Source organism: Callionymus lyra, chromosome 5 (genome assembly GCF_982586985.1).
Source record: "Callionymus lyra chromosome 5, fCalLyr1.hap1.1, whole genome shotgun sequence".
In the NCBI taxonomy this organism is placed as follows: domain Eukaryota; kingdom Metazoa; phylum Chordata; class Actinopteri; order Syngnathiformes; family Callionymidae; genus Callionymus; species Callionymus lyra.
This window is the reverse complement of record NC_141822.1, coordinates 31,590,965-31,609,373: the sequence shown is the minus strand read 5'-3', so window position 1 is coordinate 31,609,373 and position 18,409 is coordinate 31,590,965. Positions and strand designations below refer to the sequence as shown.

At 37.8% G+C, this 18,409-nt stretch overlaps 1 protein-coding gene across 2 annotated transcripts; it reads left to right on the top strand.

Moving 5' to 3' along the window:
• The first annotated feature begins 4,952 nt into the window (after nucleotides 1-4,952).
• On the top strand, nucleotides 4,953-18,259 carry dab2 (DAB adaptor protein 2). Of its 2 annotated transcripts, XM_087791961.1 has the most exons (15): nucleotides 4,953-5,139; nucleotides 8,383-8,623; nucleotides 8,689-8,828; nucleotides 9,501-9,599; nucleotides 9,663-9,794; nucleotides 10,292-10,375; nucleotides 10,533-10,556; nucleotides 10,624-10,674; nucleotides 10,764-10,826; nucleotides 12,403-12,948; nucleotides 14,038-14,152; nucleotides 15,137-15,754; nucleotides 17,220-17,386; nucleotides 17,455-17,541; nucleotides 17,945-18,259. In XM_087791961.1, the coding sequence occupies exons 2-14, from the start codon at nucleotides 8,503-8,505 to the stop codon at nucleotides 17,524-17,526; spliced, it is 2,232 nt and encodes a 743-aa protein (XP_087648087.1). In that variant the 5' UTR covers nucleotides 4,953-5,139; nucleotides 8,383-8,502; the 3' UTR covers nucleotides 17,527-17,541; nucleotides 17,945-18,259. The 2 variants fall into 2 exon arrangements, with proteins under 2 accessions (XP_087648087.1, XP_087648088.1); XM_087791962.1 differs by lacking the exon at nucleotides 12,403-12,948 and having other exon boundaries at nucleotides 4,958-5,139.
• The last annotated feature ends 150 nt before the right edge of the window (nucleotides 18,260-18,409 follow it).

Below are 18,409 nucleotides of genomic sequence, written 5' to 3'. Positions count from 1 at the left end.
ACAAATCTCAATCAAATCCCTCTATCCAAAGAAAAATATGACAAATATGAAAATGTCTTCTGTGGCAAATAAAAGTGGACATAAAAATAGATATAGAGGACAAAAATGTACCTAACCAAAAATGATTGAAACAAACAAATATTTTTTTCCCTAACAAACTATGACCCACATATATAAACTGTCACTGATATTGTGAGCAACACAAATGACTAATAAAGTTGGGAAACGGTTGCAGACGTTAACGTCGCCTCCTGTTATTCGTCACTGTTTCTACCGATTCAACTTCTGTCCGGGAAACTAAGAAATTTCAGTTTGGATGAAATGACTTTATTTACAAATATTTGACTTTAAAAGGCATTTTGGCAAAACTTCTCATTTACTCAGATTATGTTTCAATGTTTATTTTATGGTTGGCCCTGCAGTTATTGCTTGGCATCTATTTAATCTTTTGTAGCATTTAAATCTAATCCCCATTTATAATCAAATAAGATCACTAGTATGACAGTAGTGTTGCAGCTCTTTCTCGGACTAGATGCAAAGATCTCAGCTATTCGAGGTGCCAGTATATTATTTATTGTGATTGTAGACAAATGTTTTCTCTCAATCTTGGTGGCAACATCAATAGGAATCAATAAATCCTCCTCCTAGACAAAAAAGAGCAACATTAATGTAAATAAAACGTTTTATTTATTTATTACATTAACTTTGAATGTAATCAATCAAGATGACATTTAAAGTGAGCTTATTTTAGCTTTATTCTTTTACATATATTGTGACAACAAATGCATTTAGCCCAAACGGTAATGATACACATGTAAGTGATACATTTGATGCTGTTGACTGTTGTTATGGTTTGCAGGAAAGAGGAGAAGATGGAGAGAAGAGGAATAAAGTGAGTTGAAGCTAGACAGATTAGAAATGCATGAATGAGAGGGAGGAGTGAGGGAGGGAGTGAAAACAGTTTTGGTGACAATCATCCTGAATGATGGACATTGATAAAGAGGTGAAGAAGAAAGTGAGGGCAGGGTGGAACAGGTGGAGATGACGAGATTCAGGAAGCAGCAGTGTCCGAGATGTAGATTCTGAGGTCTTCTTCGTCTACTCCAGTACCACACCGACACATGTGAGGTTTAATATTAATGAGAGGGAAAACAAGTCTGTGACTGGTCAGGACTTGAGAGTTGAGTCAGCAGGACAAAGAGTCAGGAAGGACGTCCTTCCTTTGGCCCTTTATCTCTTGTTTCCCAGCTCAGCCTTCCAGGCTTTTTTCATAAGAAAACTGCTGAAGTCGGTCCATTTTCATTTTCATTTTTCCTCCTTAATCTCACCGATGACACAAGCGGACATTAGCGATTAGTTTTCCTCTTCACCCTTTGGAAGCAGAGAAGATGGATCTGAAATCCAAGAGTGCAGTGTGTTATGGTCTGGTCATGTTTACCTCACTGTAGCTAGCTCTGTAAGCTAACAAGTATAGCATTCCGTCTAATATGTCCTTCACTTTACATTACAGTAAAGTACCATCTTTATTGCAACACTTGCTCCCCTCTCCTGTCATCTATCCTATCAACAATAAATCACAATATTTTCTTTTTAAACTGTATCAATATTCAGCACTGACTCCAATTATGTTCTTGTATTTGACATTTTATTTTTACAATAGTTATTTTACAATTGCATTTCCATAAAGTGTGTATAAAATTAAATAATTCGATTTTTTTTTAACAGTTAACATGAAAATATTCAAAGTGTATTTTAATTTTTGTGTAATTCGCTATTTAGTTTGCAGTCACTGGATGGCAGCAGTCATTACGTCTTCTGTGGCTAAAGAAACAAGAAAACTGACCCGAGAATGACTGAGGATGAGAGGATACACTTAACTCAAGCAGGTATTATAGCTTATGGGTGTTCCTATTTGTGTGATAAATAAGTTTAAAGAGTTACAACTTCATCAAGAGTCATGCGGTCAGTCCTCGTAAATCCTTGGTCCACAATATATCATAATATACAGTATTCTATCATGGTTCCTGTATCTTGTCGGCAGATTCTTGCCAATAAACACAAGTTTGTGCCAGAAAATGTAACTGTTACAGGGTGGTATGTAAAACTGCAGGATGGACATTAATTATGATTTTAAGATTGAAATATGAATCAAATCCAGAAGTTTAGTTTCAGTGTTTGGATCTAATGAATAAGTAGGCTGGAGGGGCGTGGCTCTGAAGTGAGCTGTTGCTCGACTGTAATCAGACCAGTTTCTTGAGTATAAACAAGGTCACTGTCTTCATTTATTTTGTCACACATAACTTATGCCCGAAAGATAACATGTCAGCAGACCCATTAACTAAACATTGGTGTGAGAAGTGAAACTCACCGCCAACAGAAGGAATTGCCACATTTGTAGATGACGTACTGTTGTGGTCAGATTCCTCTTTTCTGACTTCTTTAAATGTCAGGTTGCAAAACTGCCTAAATGGATGCTGGTAAACTGACAAGATACATTTTTCATAAACGTAAACAACAAACAAACCAATTTATTGGCACATCAAGAATCAAAAGAGTTAAAGTTGTTGACGTATATCAGGGGAGGACCAAAAATATTACACACTTACAGTACTGTCTTGAGTGGGCATAACATTTTTCAGTAAAGAAAAGTAATATTAAATTTAAGAATAGTTCAAGCTCTTTACTTTGAACAAAATGTTTTAATATAAAGTAAAGTGTTGGGAAACAGTGGAAGTTAAAATAATTAAAAATAATGAAAATAGAAAATGTTGCCCTTACTTTTTTTTTTTCTTTAAATGTTAGTGATCAAATAATATATACTTTATACAGCAATACTTGAAACCTACCTGGCGGTTTTGAAAACAGCATTTAATATTTCTGGATATGAAACAGATCTTTATATTTACCTTGTAATGATGTTAAAAAAGACAATTTACAAATAAATCTAGGAAATGTTTTTCACAAGCTCAGATTAAAAAAAACATTTTGAATTAAGTCTATTTATTCTGTGGTTGAAGACTTCTTCCGTGTGGAGAACCCCAGACAGGTTTTGACTCACCAATGTTTATGGAAGTGAAACCCACACATCCACAGAAGCAAAGTGTTGATGACATCATCACTCACTTTCAGATTTATTCACAAATGTAGTTGAAACTGATGATGCATTTCAGCCCCTTATTTGTGTTTTCCATGCTCTTTAATTCCTGTTTGTCTTCTGCGGCACACCTTTTGCTTTAAATCCCCCCAAACAACCATCCAGATATCTGGCTGCAAAGAAGCGCCCCATGTGAGATTTCTTGGTCACTGTGGGAACGTCATTACCTGGTTGGAAACATAGAACCGTTATTAAGTGGATTAAGACGGTGTTGGAGGCAACACAGTTGTTTAAACAGGAAGTGGGTTCCTTTTGGTGAAGTGAAGCGTCTTGTTGATGCAAAAGGGAAATGTCAAGCTTTTTTGCTGAGTCATCAGCAGCTACAGCTTTCCATTCTGGGTCAAATTATTTTTCCTCCTTCAGCTGTGTCGTTGTATAACATTTTTCCCAGTGTTGTTGGTTTAACTAATAACGGTTTGAAGGTTAAGATGAGTCACAACAAGTCTTCAGCTTGGTGGCCTGAGAGCTCAACCTTGATTGTAAAGATATGCAACCAAATCAGAATCAGAACCTTTTATTGCCAGTATAGCAAACACAAGATTTGAAAATATGAGGCGACTAGCAAAAGGAGCTTCTTCTCTAAGTGTATTCAGGTCTCTCTTGCAAGAGAGAGGAGGCCACGGGGCAGACCCAGAGCAAGCTGGATAAATTAGGTTTCTCATTTGTATGCCCTGACCAAAATGTATTGTTCTCACATTTTGGCTATTTGTATTAAATAACATTATGGTATTTCCAAGTTAAAAAATATAAATACATTTGGTTCAAATGGAAATTGATTAAGTAAATATGATATGGATTCATAAAAATGAGTGACTAAACAAAGGTAAGAACGCATTTTATTTCTGAAAACAGAATGTACTACTGTTTTCCTAGAAAATAGCAATTATTTTTATATTGGGAAAAAAGTGTGTCCAATTTTTGTTTTAATTGATGAACAATTAAATGGCTATATTATTTAAATATAAACTTAAACTAGGTTTGATTCAAGGTGTTTATAGCACTTGCAGGCTATGTTAATTGTAGTGCAAAGTAGTACCGGAGATACTTGACAAGTACATCGAAAATAAAATAAATATGACATACAATTTAGATGTATTTAATATTTATTAACTACATACATTAGACACACACATACACAAATTAGTAGTAATGGAATGGCTGTATTTTAAAGAAATAAGATATTTAAAACAAAAAAGTAGAAATAGTTCATTGATTGTTTTTAAACGTTGGAACCGTCAAGTTTTACGTTAGCAAAATGCATTGTTGCTTGATATATTTTCTGTTTCACCAAAAAATAGATTTAAAAGAGTTTGACGAACCTCGAGTAAAATAAGAATACAAGAGAAATTAAAACTTAAATAAAAAAAACTATAAACAACACCAAACCCCATATATTTGAGATAAAATGTGTAAACCAAAGAAAAAACATAATTTATTAGTAATTCATTTTATATGAATAATTTTAAAAAGCTCGTCTTATAAAATGAAAAACACGAAAACCACACAAAAAGAAAAAGAGATGTATTATTTCTCTTTTTCTTATGAATTTCACATTACTGTTCAAATCCCAGAAAAAAATAAAGACATTTGTCAAAATAAATATTTAAAATAAAATGAAAGGTTTCTTTCAAATAAAACTCACAAAACATGCATAAAAATCCTCCCATAATATATTTTTAATATTCACTTATAAGTTACGTCATTCCGTGTGTTATAAATGATCGGTACGTCGTTTTTTGACACTTTTCCCAGCGACGTCCAGAAGAACGACGCTGGCCGTGCACGTGAACGCAGCACCGCCCCCTCTGTCAGACCGGCGCTCCGGAGCCTGAAGGGTTAAACTGCAGCTCGTCCAGCGCATTAAGCGGAAAACATCTGACTGCTGCTGCTGCTCTCCTTCCTTCGGAGCTGAGGTTCGTTTTCCTGCTTTGACGCCTCGCGGACGCGGACACTCCACGGGGGGAACCACACACAGAGCAACAACGGTGGGTACCCCGACATTCCTCTGCCTGTGCTACCTTTAACACGCGCGTGAGCCTCACGCTCCTCTCGTGCATACATTAAGAGTCAAACAAACACTGCGGTGAAACCAAAAAAGTTTTCCAGTTTTCTCGCTTCTCTGACCTACTTTGTCACTGAAAACTCCAGGACTTTGAGTCTTTGGGTCCAAGAAGTTCGTACATATTGACTGTCGGAGCGTGTTTTCATTCTGCAGAGTGTTGGCAGGGTCCTCAGAGGAGGGGGTCGCTGTGGTATTTCACCATCTCATTCACTTGCAGACTGACTCATTCCATGATTTCCTCCAGATGTGCACTGGTTTACGCTTCCTGGCTCTGGATTGTGACATTTGTGCCCTTGTGCTCACTTATTCTGCTGACGAATCACTGCTTCTCTGTTCCTGTCAGCTCAGGAACCATGTTTCATCACTCCATTGGACACCAGAGTTAAACGCTGATCCTTTAACTCCAATTAAAAATGGAACAGCAGTGTTTTACAAGCTCCGATCTCTCACTCGGACAGGGATCCGGCTTTATAAATCCTGCCCTCTCTTGTTCTGCCGTGAACTCGAGTGGTGAACATTTTATGGTTTTAGGGCCTCGTCATAAACCGAAGGTATTCCAGAAAAGCTAAAAGTTGGCCGCTTGGGTTTATTTACCTTCAAGTTCAGAACTTCAGACCAAAAGTCGCTCCAGGGAGTCAAACAAACAGCATCAGTTCCAGACACCAAGTTTACACAACAACTGATATGGTGGATGCTCATCAGAAAAAAATCCTCTTTATTTGTTGTGTGGGACTTGAACAGAGACCCTCACCATTGAAAGCTGCCTTACTTATGGAAAACAAACAAACACAATTTCTTTTAGATGAAACTTTCAGTATAAAGTATTGAAAATGCTAATGCAAGTATACAGGGACATGTGTCCATTATTAGCTGTTGCTTTTTCTACCACCCTTAACTGTGAAATGTGGACATTGATTAGAAAAAGTGTGAAATACACAAACTGATTAAATACACGTCTCTTCACGATCCTTATTTTCCAAATGAATTGCATGAGGTCGGCATGCAGTCGGCTACTTGCTGTTTTCCTGTGTTATGGGAATAGAACAAACAGCTGATCAGAGTAATGTTAGGACCATGAAGAAATAACCTTTCTTTTTTTTTAAGTTTCATTTTCCTTTTTTTTTTATTCATAAATTATGAATTATAAACATCATTGTTCTACTGGGAATTAAACTAATAACCTACCAGGTTATGTAGACATCTGTGCTTTGGGCTTACTTGTTCCTATTTTTTTTTTTTTTTTTTACATCATTCAATGTACAAACATCATGAATCTTGAAAATCCCCTGTGATACTACTGTGATAATTAAAGAAGCCTAGATGTTGTTTTTTAGTTGATTTAAGAAAGGGTTGAAAATAACAAACATGGTAAAACTATGTCAGTTAAAAACGATTGTATTAGAAATCAAAATCCTAAATATGCCCAGGAAAACTCTGAGATAATGTTTTTATTTCAGAGCATTTAACTATCAAAACACCCGAAAACATTTTCAAAGTTGTAAAATGTATATACATTTTAAGAGATGTGTTTAGATGCTGGCTAGCCTGGATGATGTATCTTTACACAGAACCGTATTTTCGTTGCGTAACATTCCAAGCTCTAAAGTTCCTTGTAAGTGATGTTAATAACATCAAGCTTTAAAACATTTAGTCCGTCAGCATATTAACACGGAGGCACTTCTTTTTAAACCAGCATCACGAGATATTTTGCTCTGCTAGAGTAACATTAACTCCTGCTAATTGCTCAACCTTTGCTCGCTGCCAGACCTGTGCACTGAGGACCGCCTCAGGTCGGGAACTTAGACAGTCGTTCGCCGGATGTCCTGCTGGAAGGTGCGTACGCTGGACACTAGTGTTTGCTCACTCATCCACTGGAAGGTTTGATTCCATGTTTTGAGTCCCGTTTTCTAGATTTTTATCAGTCTTTTAAATGTCATATAACAATCGAGAAGAAAGTTATTTTTGTCTTTAAACTTTTAAGATAGTTGCAATGGAACACAGGATCATTTTTAAGTATTAGCATATCGAAATCTCAAAGATGTTAACCATCCATCCCTTGCAATTACAATCCTGAAGAAAATTCTGCATTTGGAAATAAACAAAATTGGAAAGTTTCAATTTGTAAAATTGGTTACTACCCTGCCAAGATTTGTGTTAAAAAAGATGCAGTTGAATGATCAAACGTGTGTACTTTTTTCAACAAAAGTATTTAAGTCAGTACTGAAACCATTCACTTTTGACTTGGGATTAGCTATGAGGTCCCTGAACTGCTGACGAAGCATCAATGGAAGCCACAGTCCTCTGAGGATGCAGCGTTATTGCTTTTATTCTCTGACAGTCTGTCCTTGTAAATGTTTACAAGTTGTCGTTAACGGCACCAATAGTTTTATGATGTGCAAAAACGTGAATCTGTTCAAGGTGAGCTACTGGTATGATTGCTCCTTCTGAGTAACTACTTGATGTGAGGATGTTATGCAGTCAAGGACTAACTCCTGTGTGTGTCATGTGACCAGCAGGTGGTGCTTTTGGCCGTTCAATGTCATCATGACATTTTTACGAATCAAAGTATTTACGCTTCAGTGCTTCAAACTGCCTGCATGTGTATAATTGGTGTTGTGTTTACAATCATTTTTAATGTATTCATACATTAAATGTGTCCAAGGATCTACCTGTGTTTACCCTGATTAAACACATGGGTCTGACCAGGGGCTTCCTCCTTCTGTCATAACAATTAATTATAAAATTCCCAGGAGTTGCCTCAACGGGTTTCTTTAAACTTTGGGGAACAGTCGTCACTCAAAGGTGATGACGGGTCCAGACAAACCCAGTGTAGAAAACTTTTTTTTAATTATTTTGGTCACTAAAAGCTGGTGACCAGAGGTTAGAGTAGAAAGTAGCATATTGGATATATTTTGTCTCTAATAAGCAAGATGTTTATTGTGCTGGTTGCAACTACGACATCCAGAGATCCCAAATAATTGGACATTAGCAAAAGTTAGCATAGCATTTGGCTAAATGTTATTGCAGCAATAAATTATTTGAGAAACTGATTATAGCTAAAATCTTTTTATTCAAGTTGTTCAATTAAGAAATATAAATAAACTTCTTGAAATGATGACAAAACACGTGTGAAGATGGTACTATTGGCTTGTTTTCTGTTCCACAGACACAAGTGAAGCATGTGTGGATGCTAACCGTGGTCTGCTCGGTGTGACCTTGTGAATCCTTCAACCGCTTCACCTTTCGAGTCGTCGGTCAGCTTGTCCAGGGAGGCTCCACCCTCGCCATGTCCACCGAGGTGGAGACCAGCGTGCAGATCCCTGTGGATCTGAACACCTCCAACACCCCTCCTACCTCTCCATCGACACCCGGGTCCAAAGTCCCGTTCAAGAGGGAGAAGAAGAAGAGTGAGTGCGTCTTCGTTGCATCGTTGATCAATAGACTGATCGTAGGTTTACATTATTTTTGCCAGTACCTGAGAAAACGGACGAGTACCTGCTGGCCAGGTTCCAGGGTGACGGCGTCAGGTACAAAGCCAAGCTGATCGGTGTTGATGATGTTCCTGAAGCAAGAGGCGACAAGATGAGCCAGGACTCTATGATGAAGTTAAAGGTGAAGATTTGTGTAACTTTTTTTATGTACTGAAGAGACAAGCAAACATGGCCGTTCTCCGGAATCTTAAAATGAAGTTAGGCAAAATTTGAATGTTCTTTATTTTATTTCATCAGAATGCGTTACGTTTAAAACAAACAAAAAAAACAACAACATATATTTAATGATCTAAAAATGTTCACAAGAGATTTACAGGAATTTAGGTGAATATTCTACCTGAGCTACATAAAATCTTAAAAAGAGAAAACCTAGCTTTTTTTAATGTTCGAGATAAAATGTAGCATTGTCAAAAGTGCTATACAAGTAAAACATTTGGTTTGGTTGTTAAAGTAATAAAGTTATCTATAGAGTTGTGTTAAACATCAACAAGAATAAAGTACATGAACCAGTAGCTTTAGCTTCCCTCCTGAATGACCAGCGTCTGTTAGCTTAGCTTCCTAGCTGGTTTGAACATAAATGATACACAACCTAAAACAAGCTAAAGTACAAATCAATCAGCCAGTTCCTATTTTAACTGAAACATTCCTTTGGTGTCTAAAAGCTCTTTTATGCTTGAAGGCCATTAGCCTGTCACTGTAGTTCCACTTTGAATTATATTGACTCACAAGCTCTTTGACAATTGCTTTGTATAAGAATATCGCAGCGACATTGAACATGTGTTTGCTCTCAAAGGGAATGGCAGTAGCCGCTCGCTCACAGGGGAAGCACAAACAGCGGATCTGGATCAACATCTCTATGACTGGCATCAAGATCATCGATGAAAGATCCGGGGTGAGTGACAGAAACTTCACGTCTTGAATTGGATCATCATAACGAATGCACTGGCTTCTGCAGGTGATCGAACACGAGCACGTGGTGAACAAGATCTCCTTCATCGCCAGGGACGTGACCGACAACCGGGCCTTCGGATATGTGTGCGGCGCTGAAGGACAGCATCAGTTCTTCGCCATTAAAACCGCACAACAGGTAAGGATGAGCTGGAGATGCTCTGTGAAAAACATATTTTTATTATTAAATATGGATGGAGAAGTTAAACAGGATTTGTTTCAAATGATAAGAGCCTCTGTAATTAAATTTAAAAAGGTTACATTTTTATTAAAGAATTAAAAAAACAACTCACTATCAACAAACAATGTGGTGCTTTGCTTGTGTAAATGTATAACAAATTAGAATCTAATTATTTATATAATTCGTTTATAAACATTCACAACTTTTAACTTGAGGAAAAATGAAAATATACATATATGTGTAAAATATTAAAAATGTAACTTCCATGCTTTCTCCTGTATGCATTGATAATCAGTTTAATAATCTGGAGTTCAATCGCTCTATTTAAATTCTTTAATTTACCTGTTGAGTGTCCTTGAGTTAAATAAAAAATGTATTAAATAAAATGTGCAATTATTAAATCTATGTTTGTAATATTAGTTGAATCAAAACAAACTAATATAATCTCATTGCAGGCTGAACCTCTGGTCATTGACCTGAAGGATCTTTTCCAAGTCATCTTCAACATAAGGAAGAAGGAAGCCGAGTCTTCTCTGAAGGTATGACATTTTCTCTAAATTAAAGGTCAGTGTTTGAAGTTTAGAGCGCCTCAGCGCTGCCCCCTAGTGTTCTCTTACAGAACAACAGCTCCACACATTCCATTCTTCTGATGCCTTCGTCCATAATAAGCCACTAACGGCAAACTTCTGTCCACAGGGAGAAAACGGCGGCACGGTTGAGGTAAGAACTTGGAAGCTGTAACTGTGAATAATTGCGTCACTTTTTCCTCAAACTCTTGTCCTTCCAGAATGGAAACAATGCTGGGCTCAGTATGGACGGAGCAGTGAAGGCAGGCCAAGTGAGATTTCCTGTCCACTCTCTCTGCAATTCAACGTTAATTTGGTCGTTAATAGTCGTCGGGTAAATACAGCGTGTTCCTGTTTTCAGGCTGTGGAGCAGCTCGACCTTTTTGGAGACATTACAACTCCTCCAGACATCCAGTCTCCAAATGTGAGTGTGTGAAATGTTTTTGCCTGCAGTTCATTTTCAGAGTTGTATAATCGCACCACATCAAAGACCTGTGAAGGAGTCGGTGAGACGAGTGACACCCAACAACAAGTCATTTTTGGACCTGACATCATAATCTAGGTGTTGCTTCCAGACAGTTTATTTGGTACACAACCATTTGAACTGGGACAAAATACTTTTCATTCTTAAATTGAAAAACATTCTGCTTTGATTTTGATCCCTGTTGTGTTCTAACTCAGATCTTTGTTTATTTCTAACTTTTCAACGTAAACTCTTTGTATAAGAAGTTATTATTATTATTGAATCCCTCTTGGTAAATGCAGAAAAAAACTGCTTGATTTTCTCTGCTGTAATATATTTTCGTTATTATTTAAAAATAAAACAACAATTTTACAGTTTCCTTTTAAAAATATGTTAATGCTAAATTAATCTGTAAAAACATTTTACAGATTAACGGTAACCTTTTCTACCATATTTACTGTATGTAATACAATTCTAAGTAAAAGCTGTTAAATAATTGCCTTTAATTTAATATATCTATATATAGTGTATATTTTATATTCCGTCAAATTTGGTCACAGATCATCCTATTTTATTTTTACAATGTTTTTCTATATCATATAATGATGAAAATTAAAATATGTCCCAAAATTAAATTTCAATCAACCAAATTATCAAATTCAGAAAAAAAACTTTTAACAAAGGTCTTTGACAAAACCTTTCCAAACCTGTTTGATGGTACTAACGGTGTGTTCGCGACATGGACGGTACGTTCTTCCAAACAAAAACACTCCAGATCATTCTGTGTTTGTGTGTGAACTCACTTCTGGAAAGATGATTGTTGTTTACTAGGGCTGCACAACATGGCTCAAAATTAGCTTGTTTTTGAGTAGAATTCTAGCATTTTTACTTTTAGTCTTCAGCCACACAAGCAACAAGCCGTATTCTTTTGATCTACACTTCTGCAATATTCAGCAGTGTGGTGGGTTTTAGCTACATTTTGCAGCTATGTTAAGTCTGCAGCTGCATCAACATAGTGACTGATTGTAGTGTGACTCCACACTAGCATCGTGCCTTCAGCTGTCTCAAGACTCCTACCTCTCTCCAACTTCTTCCACGTTGGAACTCAAATCCTTCAGCAAATTCAGCCTTTAATACGTTCATCACTACAATAGGCAACTGCATTTCAACCCCAGGTTCCTTTGGTTACAGCAAATCTTGAGTCACGTGTTTGTGTTGTGCAGTTTTTATTATGCTGAGGCATCAAGGTGATGCACGTCATCAATACTAAAAATTGTATTTCTGACCTACATTTACAAACAATCTTTTCAGAATTGAGTTTAAGTTTGTCAACCCTTTTCCTCTGACGATTCAAAGCTGCTGCCTCTCATTTATCAACGCTGTCCTTAAGTCAATTTGATGTATTGTCAAATATTTGAGTGGTAGCAGCTTTAAAGTGTCACATCATGAAATCCCTCATTCTGTTTGTTAACATGTGTTTGTGCAAAAGTGATTCATGACTCTCCTCTTCTCTTCCCCCTCCTCACAATAATGCCAGGACTCTAACCATATTCTTTTGCTGGACTTTTCCGACGAGGTCGACAGTAATCAGAATTGTATAAAGGGGAAGTCTGGCCATCCCAACAAAGAGAACCCCTTTTCCGCAACATTTGGCTACTTCCCAACCCCAGACAGTGACCCTTTCAGAGACGACCCCCTCTCTGTCTCCCCCTCTCACTCTTTCCTCACCAATGATCACCTAATCAGCACAGCTGCCATCAGTCGGACTATCGATGATCCTTTGAACGGAGTCTCAGAACATTTTGGTCAGCAGATAAACGGCTTGTCCAGTGAGACAATGATTCTTGCTCTCAATAACGGCCAGTGGCCACTAGGTGGCAAAATACCTCAGGGAAATGCAATAACCGTGATGGATGGGAATGACTCAGAACCAGTCCTCTCGCACAAAAACCCATTTTTTGACTCGCCGCCGCTTTCGAATGGCGACTCTCCTCACTCCCCAGAGACTCATGTTAAGGAATCGGTCGTATTAAGTCCACCGCCGCAGAGTTCTAAAGCAGGACGCGGTCGCAGGAAGGCAAAGGTGACACTTCATGGTTCCATGGTGGTGCATGTCTGATGGTTGACACAGGTTTCATTCATCTTTCTGGTGTTTCTAATGTTTGCAATGGTGTTTTTTTCCCTGTTATTCTATGTTTAAAATGCACGTAAAAAAAAGAAATAATTTCACAGAGGGGCCACATCAGAACCAAGAAGGTTGTAGGTTTAGGTCCTCGTATAAATCAGACTTTATGGTTAAAATATTAAAACACATTTATTTGTCCAACTTAAAATATAAAATTCAAAATGTATATTCTAATTCTATTATATAAATGGTTAATAAGGAAATCGGAAGAGGAATTGAGTACGTGTGCTGTTGGAGTGACGGACAGGCTGATGCTGCAAGAGTTTGCAGGGAGGCTTGTCTATGATCAATTGATCTTTAAAAAGCGAAGTGGAAGGCAAGAGGGAGAAGAGGTAGAGTCGGGGTGGGATGGATGGAGACGACTGTTGCAGGAAGAATGAAAGGACGCTTGATCTGACAGAAGTAAGAGATGGCAGTTGTGTCGAACTACATCATCCAGAGGCCAAAACTGTTTTACACGGTGTTGCAGGTCAGAGTTTCTTTGATTAAAAGTTGACAGTTTTGATCTGGGCTTTCAAAACTGTCTATTGAAAGCAAAGCTTGCATATCTTTAATCTTTGTGGATCATAATTTGCGTTGGTACAAAAGTATGCCAAAGGTCCACGGAAAATCTTTTAGAGGGCCTGTTTTCAGTTTGATGTTAATTATTAATCGTGGGGAAGTATTGATTTATCAAGGATGTGTATTAAAATAATGGCTGTAGGTCTGATTGTGGCCCCGGGTCAGAACACTTCCTACCTCTGGGCAGCAGAAGAGACTGTGCTATCAAAAGTCTAATTTAGAAATCTGTTATTTTTGGGGTTGGTCTGTGATGTCAGCATGTTCCGGTGAAACTTTGCTCATCTGCTTGTGTTCTTTAACTTTCACGCTCTCGCAGTTTCCACTCTGGTAAGTGCATGTGAATCAGGTTCTTATAATCCAGGCCTGATGAATCTCTGCCAGGTGACGTCACTTGTGTCTGTTTTGTAATTTTTGTTTTATCAATAGTCTTCAGCTAGTGACTTGTTTGGAGCCGACATGTTTGCTGCGCCAGCGGACCACTCGTCTCCACAAGCTGGTCTCTTCAACAACACACCGGCCACATCCTCCATTGCCGCACTTGGTAAAGTGACATATCTCAAGTGTTTGTATAAAATGTATTTTAAACGTATTCCGTAATCCTGATAGATCTGGAGGTTCTCTCCTAATTGGTGAAGTGTTTCCAGCATTTTCTAGAGGGACAGGGCACCACAGATGATTGATGATATTTCTGGCAATGTTACAACATTATAATTGCAACAAAAAAAAGAAGCATCTCCAGGCCTGACCTTCCCTTTAAAAGGCCACTAGATGGCAGAACATTTTTTGAAAATAATGCCAAGTTTCATTGACTAAGTAGCTCAGGGCCAACGATTTTAAAGCAGAGAGTGACATCTAGTGACCTTTTAAAGGTAAGACACTGTTTCATGACAGTGGCTACACCTCCAAACTGTTTCATGAGTCCTTACCAGCCCATCACTAGTAATAAGACTTTGTGCTCTCAGTACTTCAACCATCAAGTTAATGTCTGTCCTCTACTGCAACCCATTGGTTTACCGTAAAAAGTCAAATTTAAACTAAAGATAAGGCAGAGTCATACTTTCTTAATCTCAAAAATAAAAAATTACATTACAGGCAGAATCTGTTGTAATGAGACATGGCCAATACAACATTTTGCAAATGTAAAAAGGAACAAAGTAGAAAAGTAAGAATGATAAGACAAAATATGTCAAAAATAAAATTCCAAGATGTAAAGAATTGCCAGTAAAAATACTTAGTAATAAAGCTTGATAAAGATAAACTAACAGACTACCAGAAAAGAAGAACACATAAAAAATTCAAACATCAAAAACTATAGATTACTACTGAGGTGTTTGACGTGTCTACTACTTTAAAACATTTGTTTAAAACATTTTTTAGAATTTCATTTTTTAATACCTTTAAGATACGTTAGATTTAGTAAAAGTAATTCTAATAACTGATCATAACGTGTGCATTAAATGGTAGGACTTGTTGTAAATTGTATTGTCATATATACAGTTTCACTTTTTTTCCTCCCGTATTTCAGGAAATCTTCAGTTGGGACCTCCAGCTACAACCAACTTGTCTACTCCAACCATGTGGGGACCCCCCACTACAGCGCCCTCTATGTATCCAGTACCGGGTATGACTGCCCCAGGTCCCATGCCCGCCTACCCTCAGCCCTCAGCCTTTGGAGGTCTCCCCATTCCCCCCACAGTCTGGGGTCAGCAGATGCCTCCGCAAATGTCAGTCCCGCCTCTCTCCCCACCACACCTTGCTTGGGGTCATCCTTCACCAGTGTCTCCTGGATGGGGTCAGCCCGTGAATCCTTTCCAGCAGGGCCACTTCCCTGCCATGGGGGACCCACAGGGACCGACTCGCCCCGCTCCTAGGCCGCCTGTGAAGGAGCCTCCCAAAGTGGAGAACACCGCCTTCACAGCTTTGGACCCCCTGGGAGACAAAGAGAAGAAGACGGGGAAGGACATGTTCAAGGACTTCCAGCTCGCCAAACCTCCAGCTATCCCAGCCAGGAAAGGGGAGGCCCTTGTTGCTCCTGCGAGTGGAGGGAATGATGGTGCCTTCGACCAATACTTCACCAACAAAGTGGGCATGGCTCAAGATGTTGCTGATCACGATGACTTTGAAATCAATCAGATATCGGCAGGTAGGAATAGTCAACTTCACATATTTTTAACACTCTTAGAGCTGCTTAATTATTTAACTTAAGACTTGATCTGGGCTTCATGCAACCACTTTACAGTGACAGTCAGTGGTGGTTGATTATGAACTTTTATTTTAAGGTCAAACTGACCACCTAAACATTGAGTTTGATATAAACCCTTATTGTGGTAGAAAACAGAAAGGCGTGATCTTTGTGAAAATGACTATGGAGGGGAAAAAACATATTTATTTTGCCTAGATAAGGATTCTCAAGCATTGGACCCATAGGGTATTTGCAGCCATCCATTCACAATTGATACTACCAGCCAAAGGACACCATGGTGGTTGGGAAATAAATCTTCACTGTATCAAATTTGACCATTTTTGCAGCATACGTTTTCTACTTAACATGAAACAAAGCTGTATTTAAAAAAAAAAAAAAGAAAAAAAAGTTCTGATGCAGTCAGTAGCAGTGTGTATTCCTCTCATGGTTTACTTTTAAAACCCTAATCTAGACAGTTGAGTGATTGTTATAAGGTACAGGTAGCTGTTAAATTAAATAATATCAGGGATTAACCACAGAAGTATCAACTCTTCAGGAATAAACAAAGAGTTTTCAGAACATTAGTTCTCAAAAGCAAAATGATGCAAAAATGGCTAGTTCTGCTTCTCACTAGAATAACTAATCAGATGAACATCATAAGCTTATGTCATATATATATATATATATTATTCAAATAACTCCAAATGAGCGATATTCAAGACTAAGACTGCCCCAACTATACGTTCAGAATAGTATATTATTTGATTATGTCAGGAGTTAATACAGTAGTTTCAGTACAATAAGCTCATACTTTTCTTCTATTATGAGAACGGCTTGGAAGTTAAAAAAAAGCTTATATTTAATTATAAAATATGATTATTATTCAATTGTTTTTATGATTTTTAAGTGATTCTTAACATGGGTGAAATCGATTTACTGGAATAATGCTAATTAGTTTCAATGAATATAGTACAAAAGTATTATTTAAAAGTACATGTAAGTGAGCTGATGCAGCACAACAGCCTCCCCCAGCTAACCAACACACTCATTTGATGTCTAATTATTCAAATAAAACATCATAAAATGACTATAAAGAAATGTGCAGGAATCGTATAAAGGAACCTATTTAAAAATGTTTTAATTTTCTCTTTGTACGTTTAATGGATAGTTAAGAAAAAGGGTAAATCAGCCCTCCTTTATACATAATCAATTTAAAGTCCATTGTCGCTCATTGACTGAATTATTTAACATCCATCCATCCATCCATCCATCTACCTTTTCTTTCTTTTTCCCCCCCTTCATTTCCGGATTTTTGAGTGCCATCATTTTGTTTTATCCATCTTGCCTTCACCAGAGCTCTTCACCTCATCAAACACCAAGGACATCCTTGCAGCACTTTTTAATGGACCATATTCTTTATGTACAGATGTTCCCAAAGCAGCCCCAGCTCCGAGCATGGGACTTCTGAGCGCCGCATTCTCGGCTCCTGCCACTGCTAACAATTCGGCACCGGCCCCCGTTGCCAACCACAACATCTTTGATGAAGCCTTCGGGGCCCCCAATTCTAATCTCTTCGCTGCGCCTCTACCCACGGTAATAACGACATCTTTCCTCAACCACTCTGTCCAGTTACTGATCTCCTCCTTCTCCCCTCCACACAGAGTGCTCCAGTCGGACAGAGCTCTGGGTCAACAGACCCTTTTGGGGATCCCTTCGGAAATCCTTTTGCTTGACTCTTCTTTTCACAAGTAAGTCATTGAATTTGAGTTTTGCGTACATTTTTAAAACACCTCCCTAATAGTTTTACTTTTTTCAACCACACCACTGTAGTCTTTAAAATGTAACGCTTGAAAAAATGGAACACTTGTTAAAACGACAACAAAAATAAACGTACATTTGTGATTTTTGGAACTGAGTTTTGGCGCTCAGTTATCTCCCACGACATAGAGATTAATTGATGACTTAAACTTATCCGCATGTACAAATCTATTAATAAGAAGAATTAAACAATTTACTAAATGAATACTTTAGAAAATGTTACTCTGGACCACAGGAAGAGACTTGTACAGAATCAGAATCTGCCTTCTTAACTTTTTTAAAACCAAAATACAACATAACATGACATTTGATGTTTTCTGTGTGCTCTGACAGACAAATTGAAGATGTGTTGCTAAAAACATGGACCCAGATCTTCAGGTCAAGCTGCTACAAGATACGCAAGACAATCCAAAGATAAACTCATCTCACCTTCGTTCCTGAGCCTGACTGAACCATCTCCGGGGCCGTTCCTCTTCCCGTCCAATCAGTAGTTGCCTTTTTTACCAGACCACTCGTCTATAGATCCCTTGTATTGTCATAATCTGCTGTGGAAAAAAAGGGAAACATGTTTTGTAGAAGGAAACGAGTCCAAAGAAGTTCATATATTAATGTACCTTGTATGAAAATAATAAAATAATTGAATAATAAGAGTCTTGAATACTGCTTTTCATCTTTAATTGGACCGACTACAACTGGTGAGTCTGGACCTGGTCTTGTGGAGGGTGTGCTTATTTGTTAAAAGAAACAAAAAACAACTCTATTATTATTATTCTTAATATTTATTGCAAAAAGATCACT

What these genes read in the sequence shown, in the direction of transcription:
- dab2 (XM_087791961.1), top strand. Translation starts at nt 8,503, where the DNA reads ATGTCCACCGAGGTGGAGACCAGCGTGCAGATCCCTGTGGATCTGAAC. An exon ending in ACTCTATGATGAAGTTAAAG is followed by an intron (nt 8,829 to 9,500) that starts GTGAAGATTTGT and finishes TTGCTCTCAAAG; the next exon opens with GGAATGGCAGTAGCCGCTCG. An exon ending in TCATCGATGAAAGATCCGGG is followed by an intron (nt 9,600 to 9,662) that starts GTGAGTGACAGA and finishes TGGCTTCTGCAG; the next exon opens with GTGATCGAACACGAGCACGT.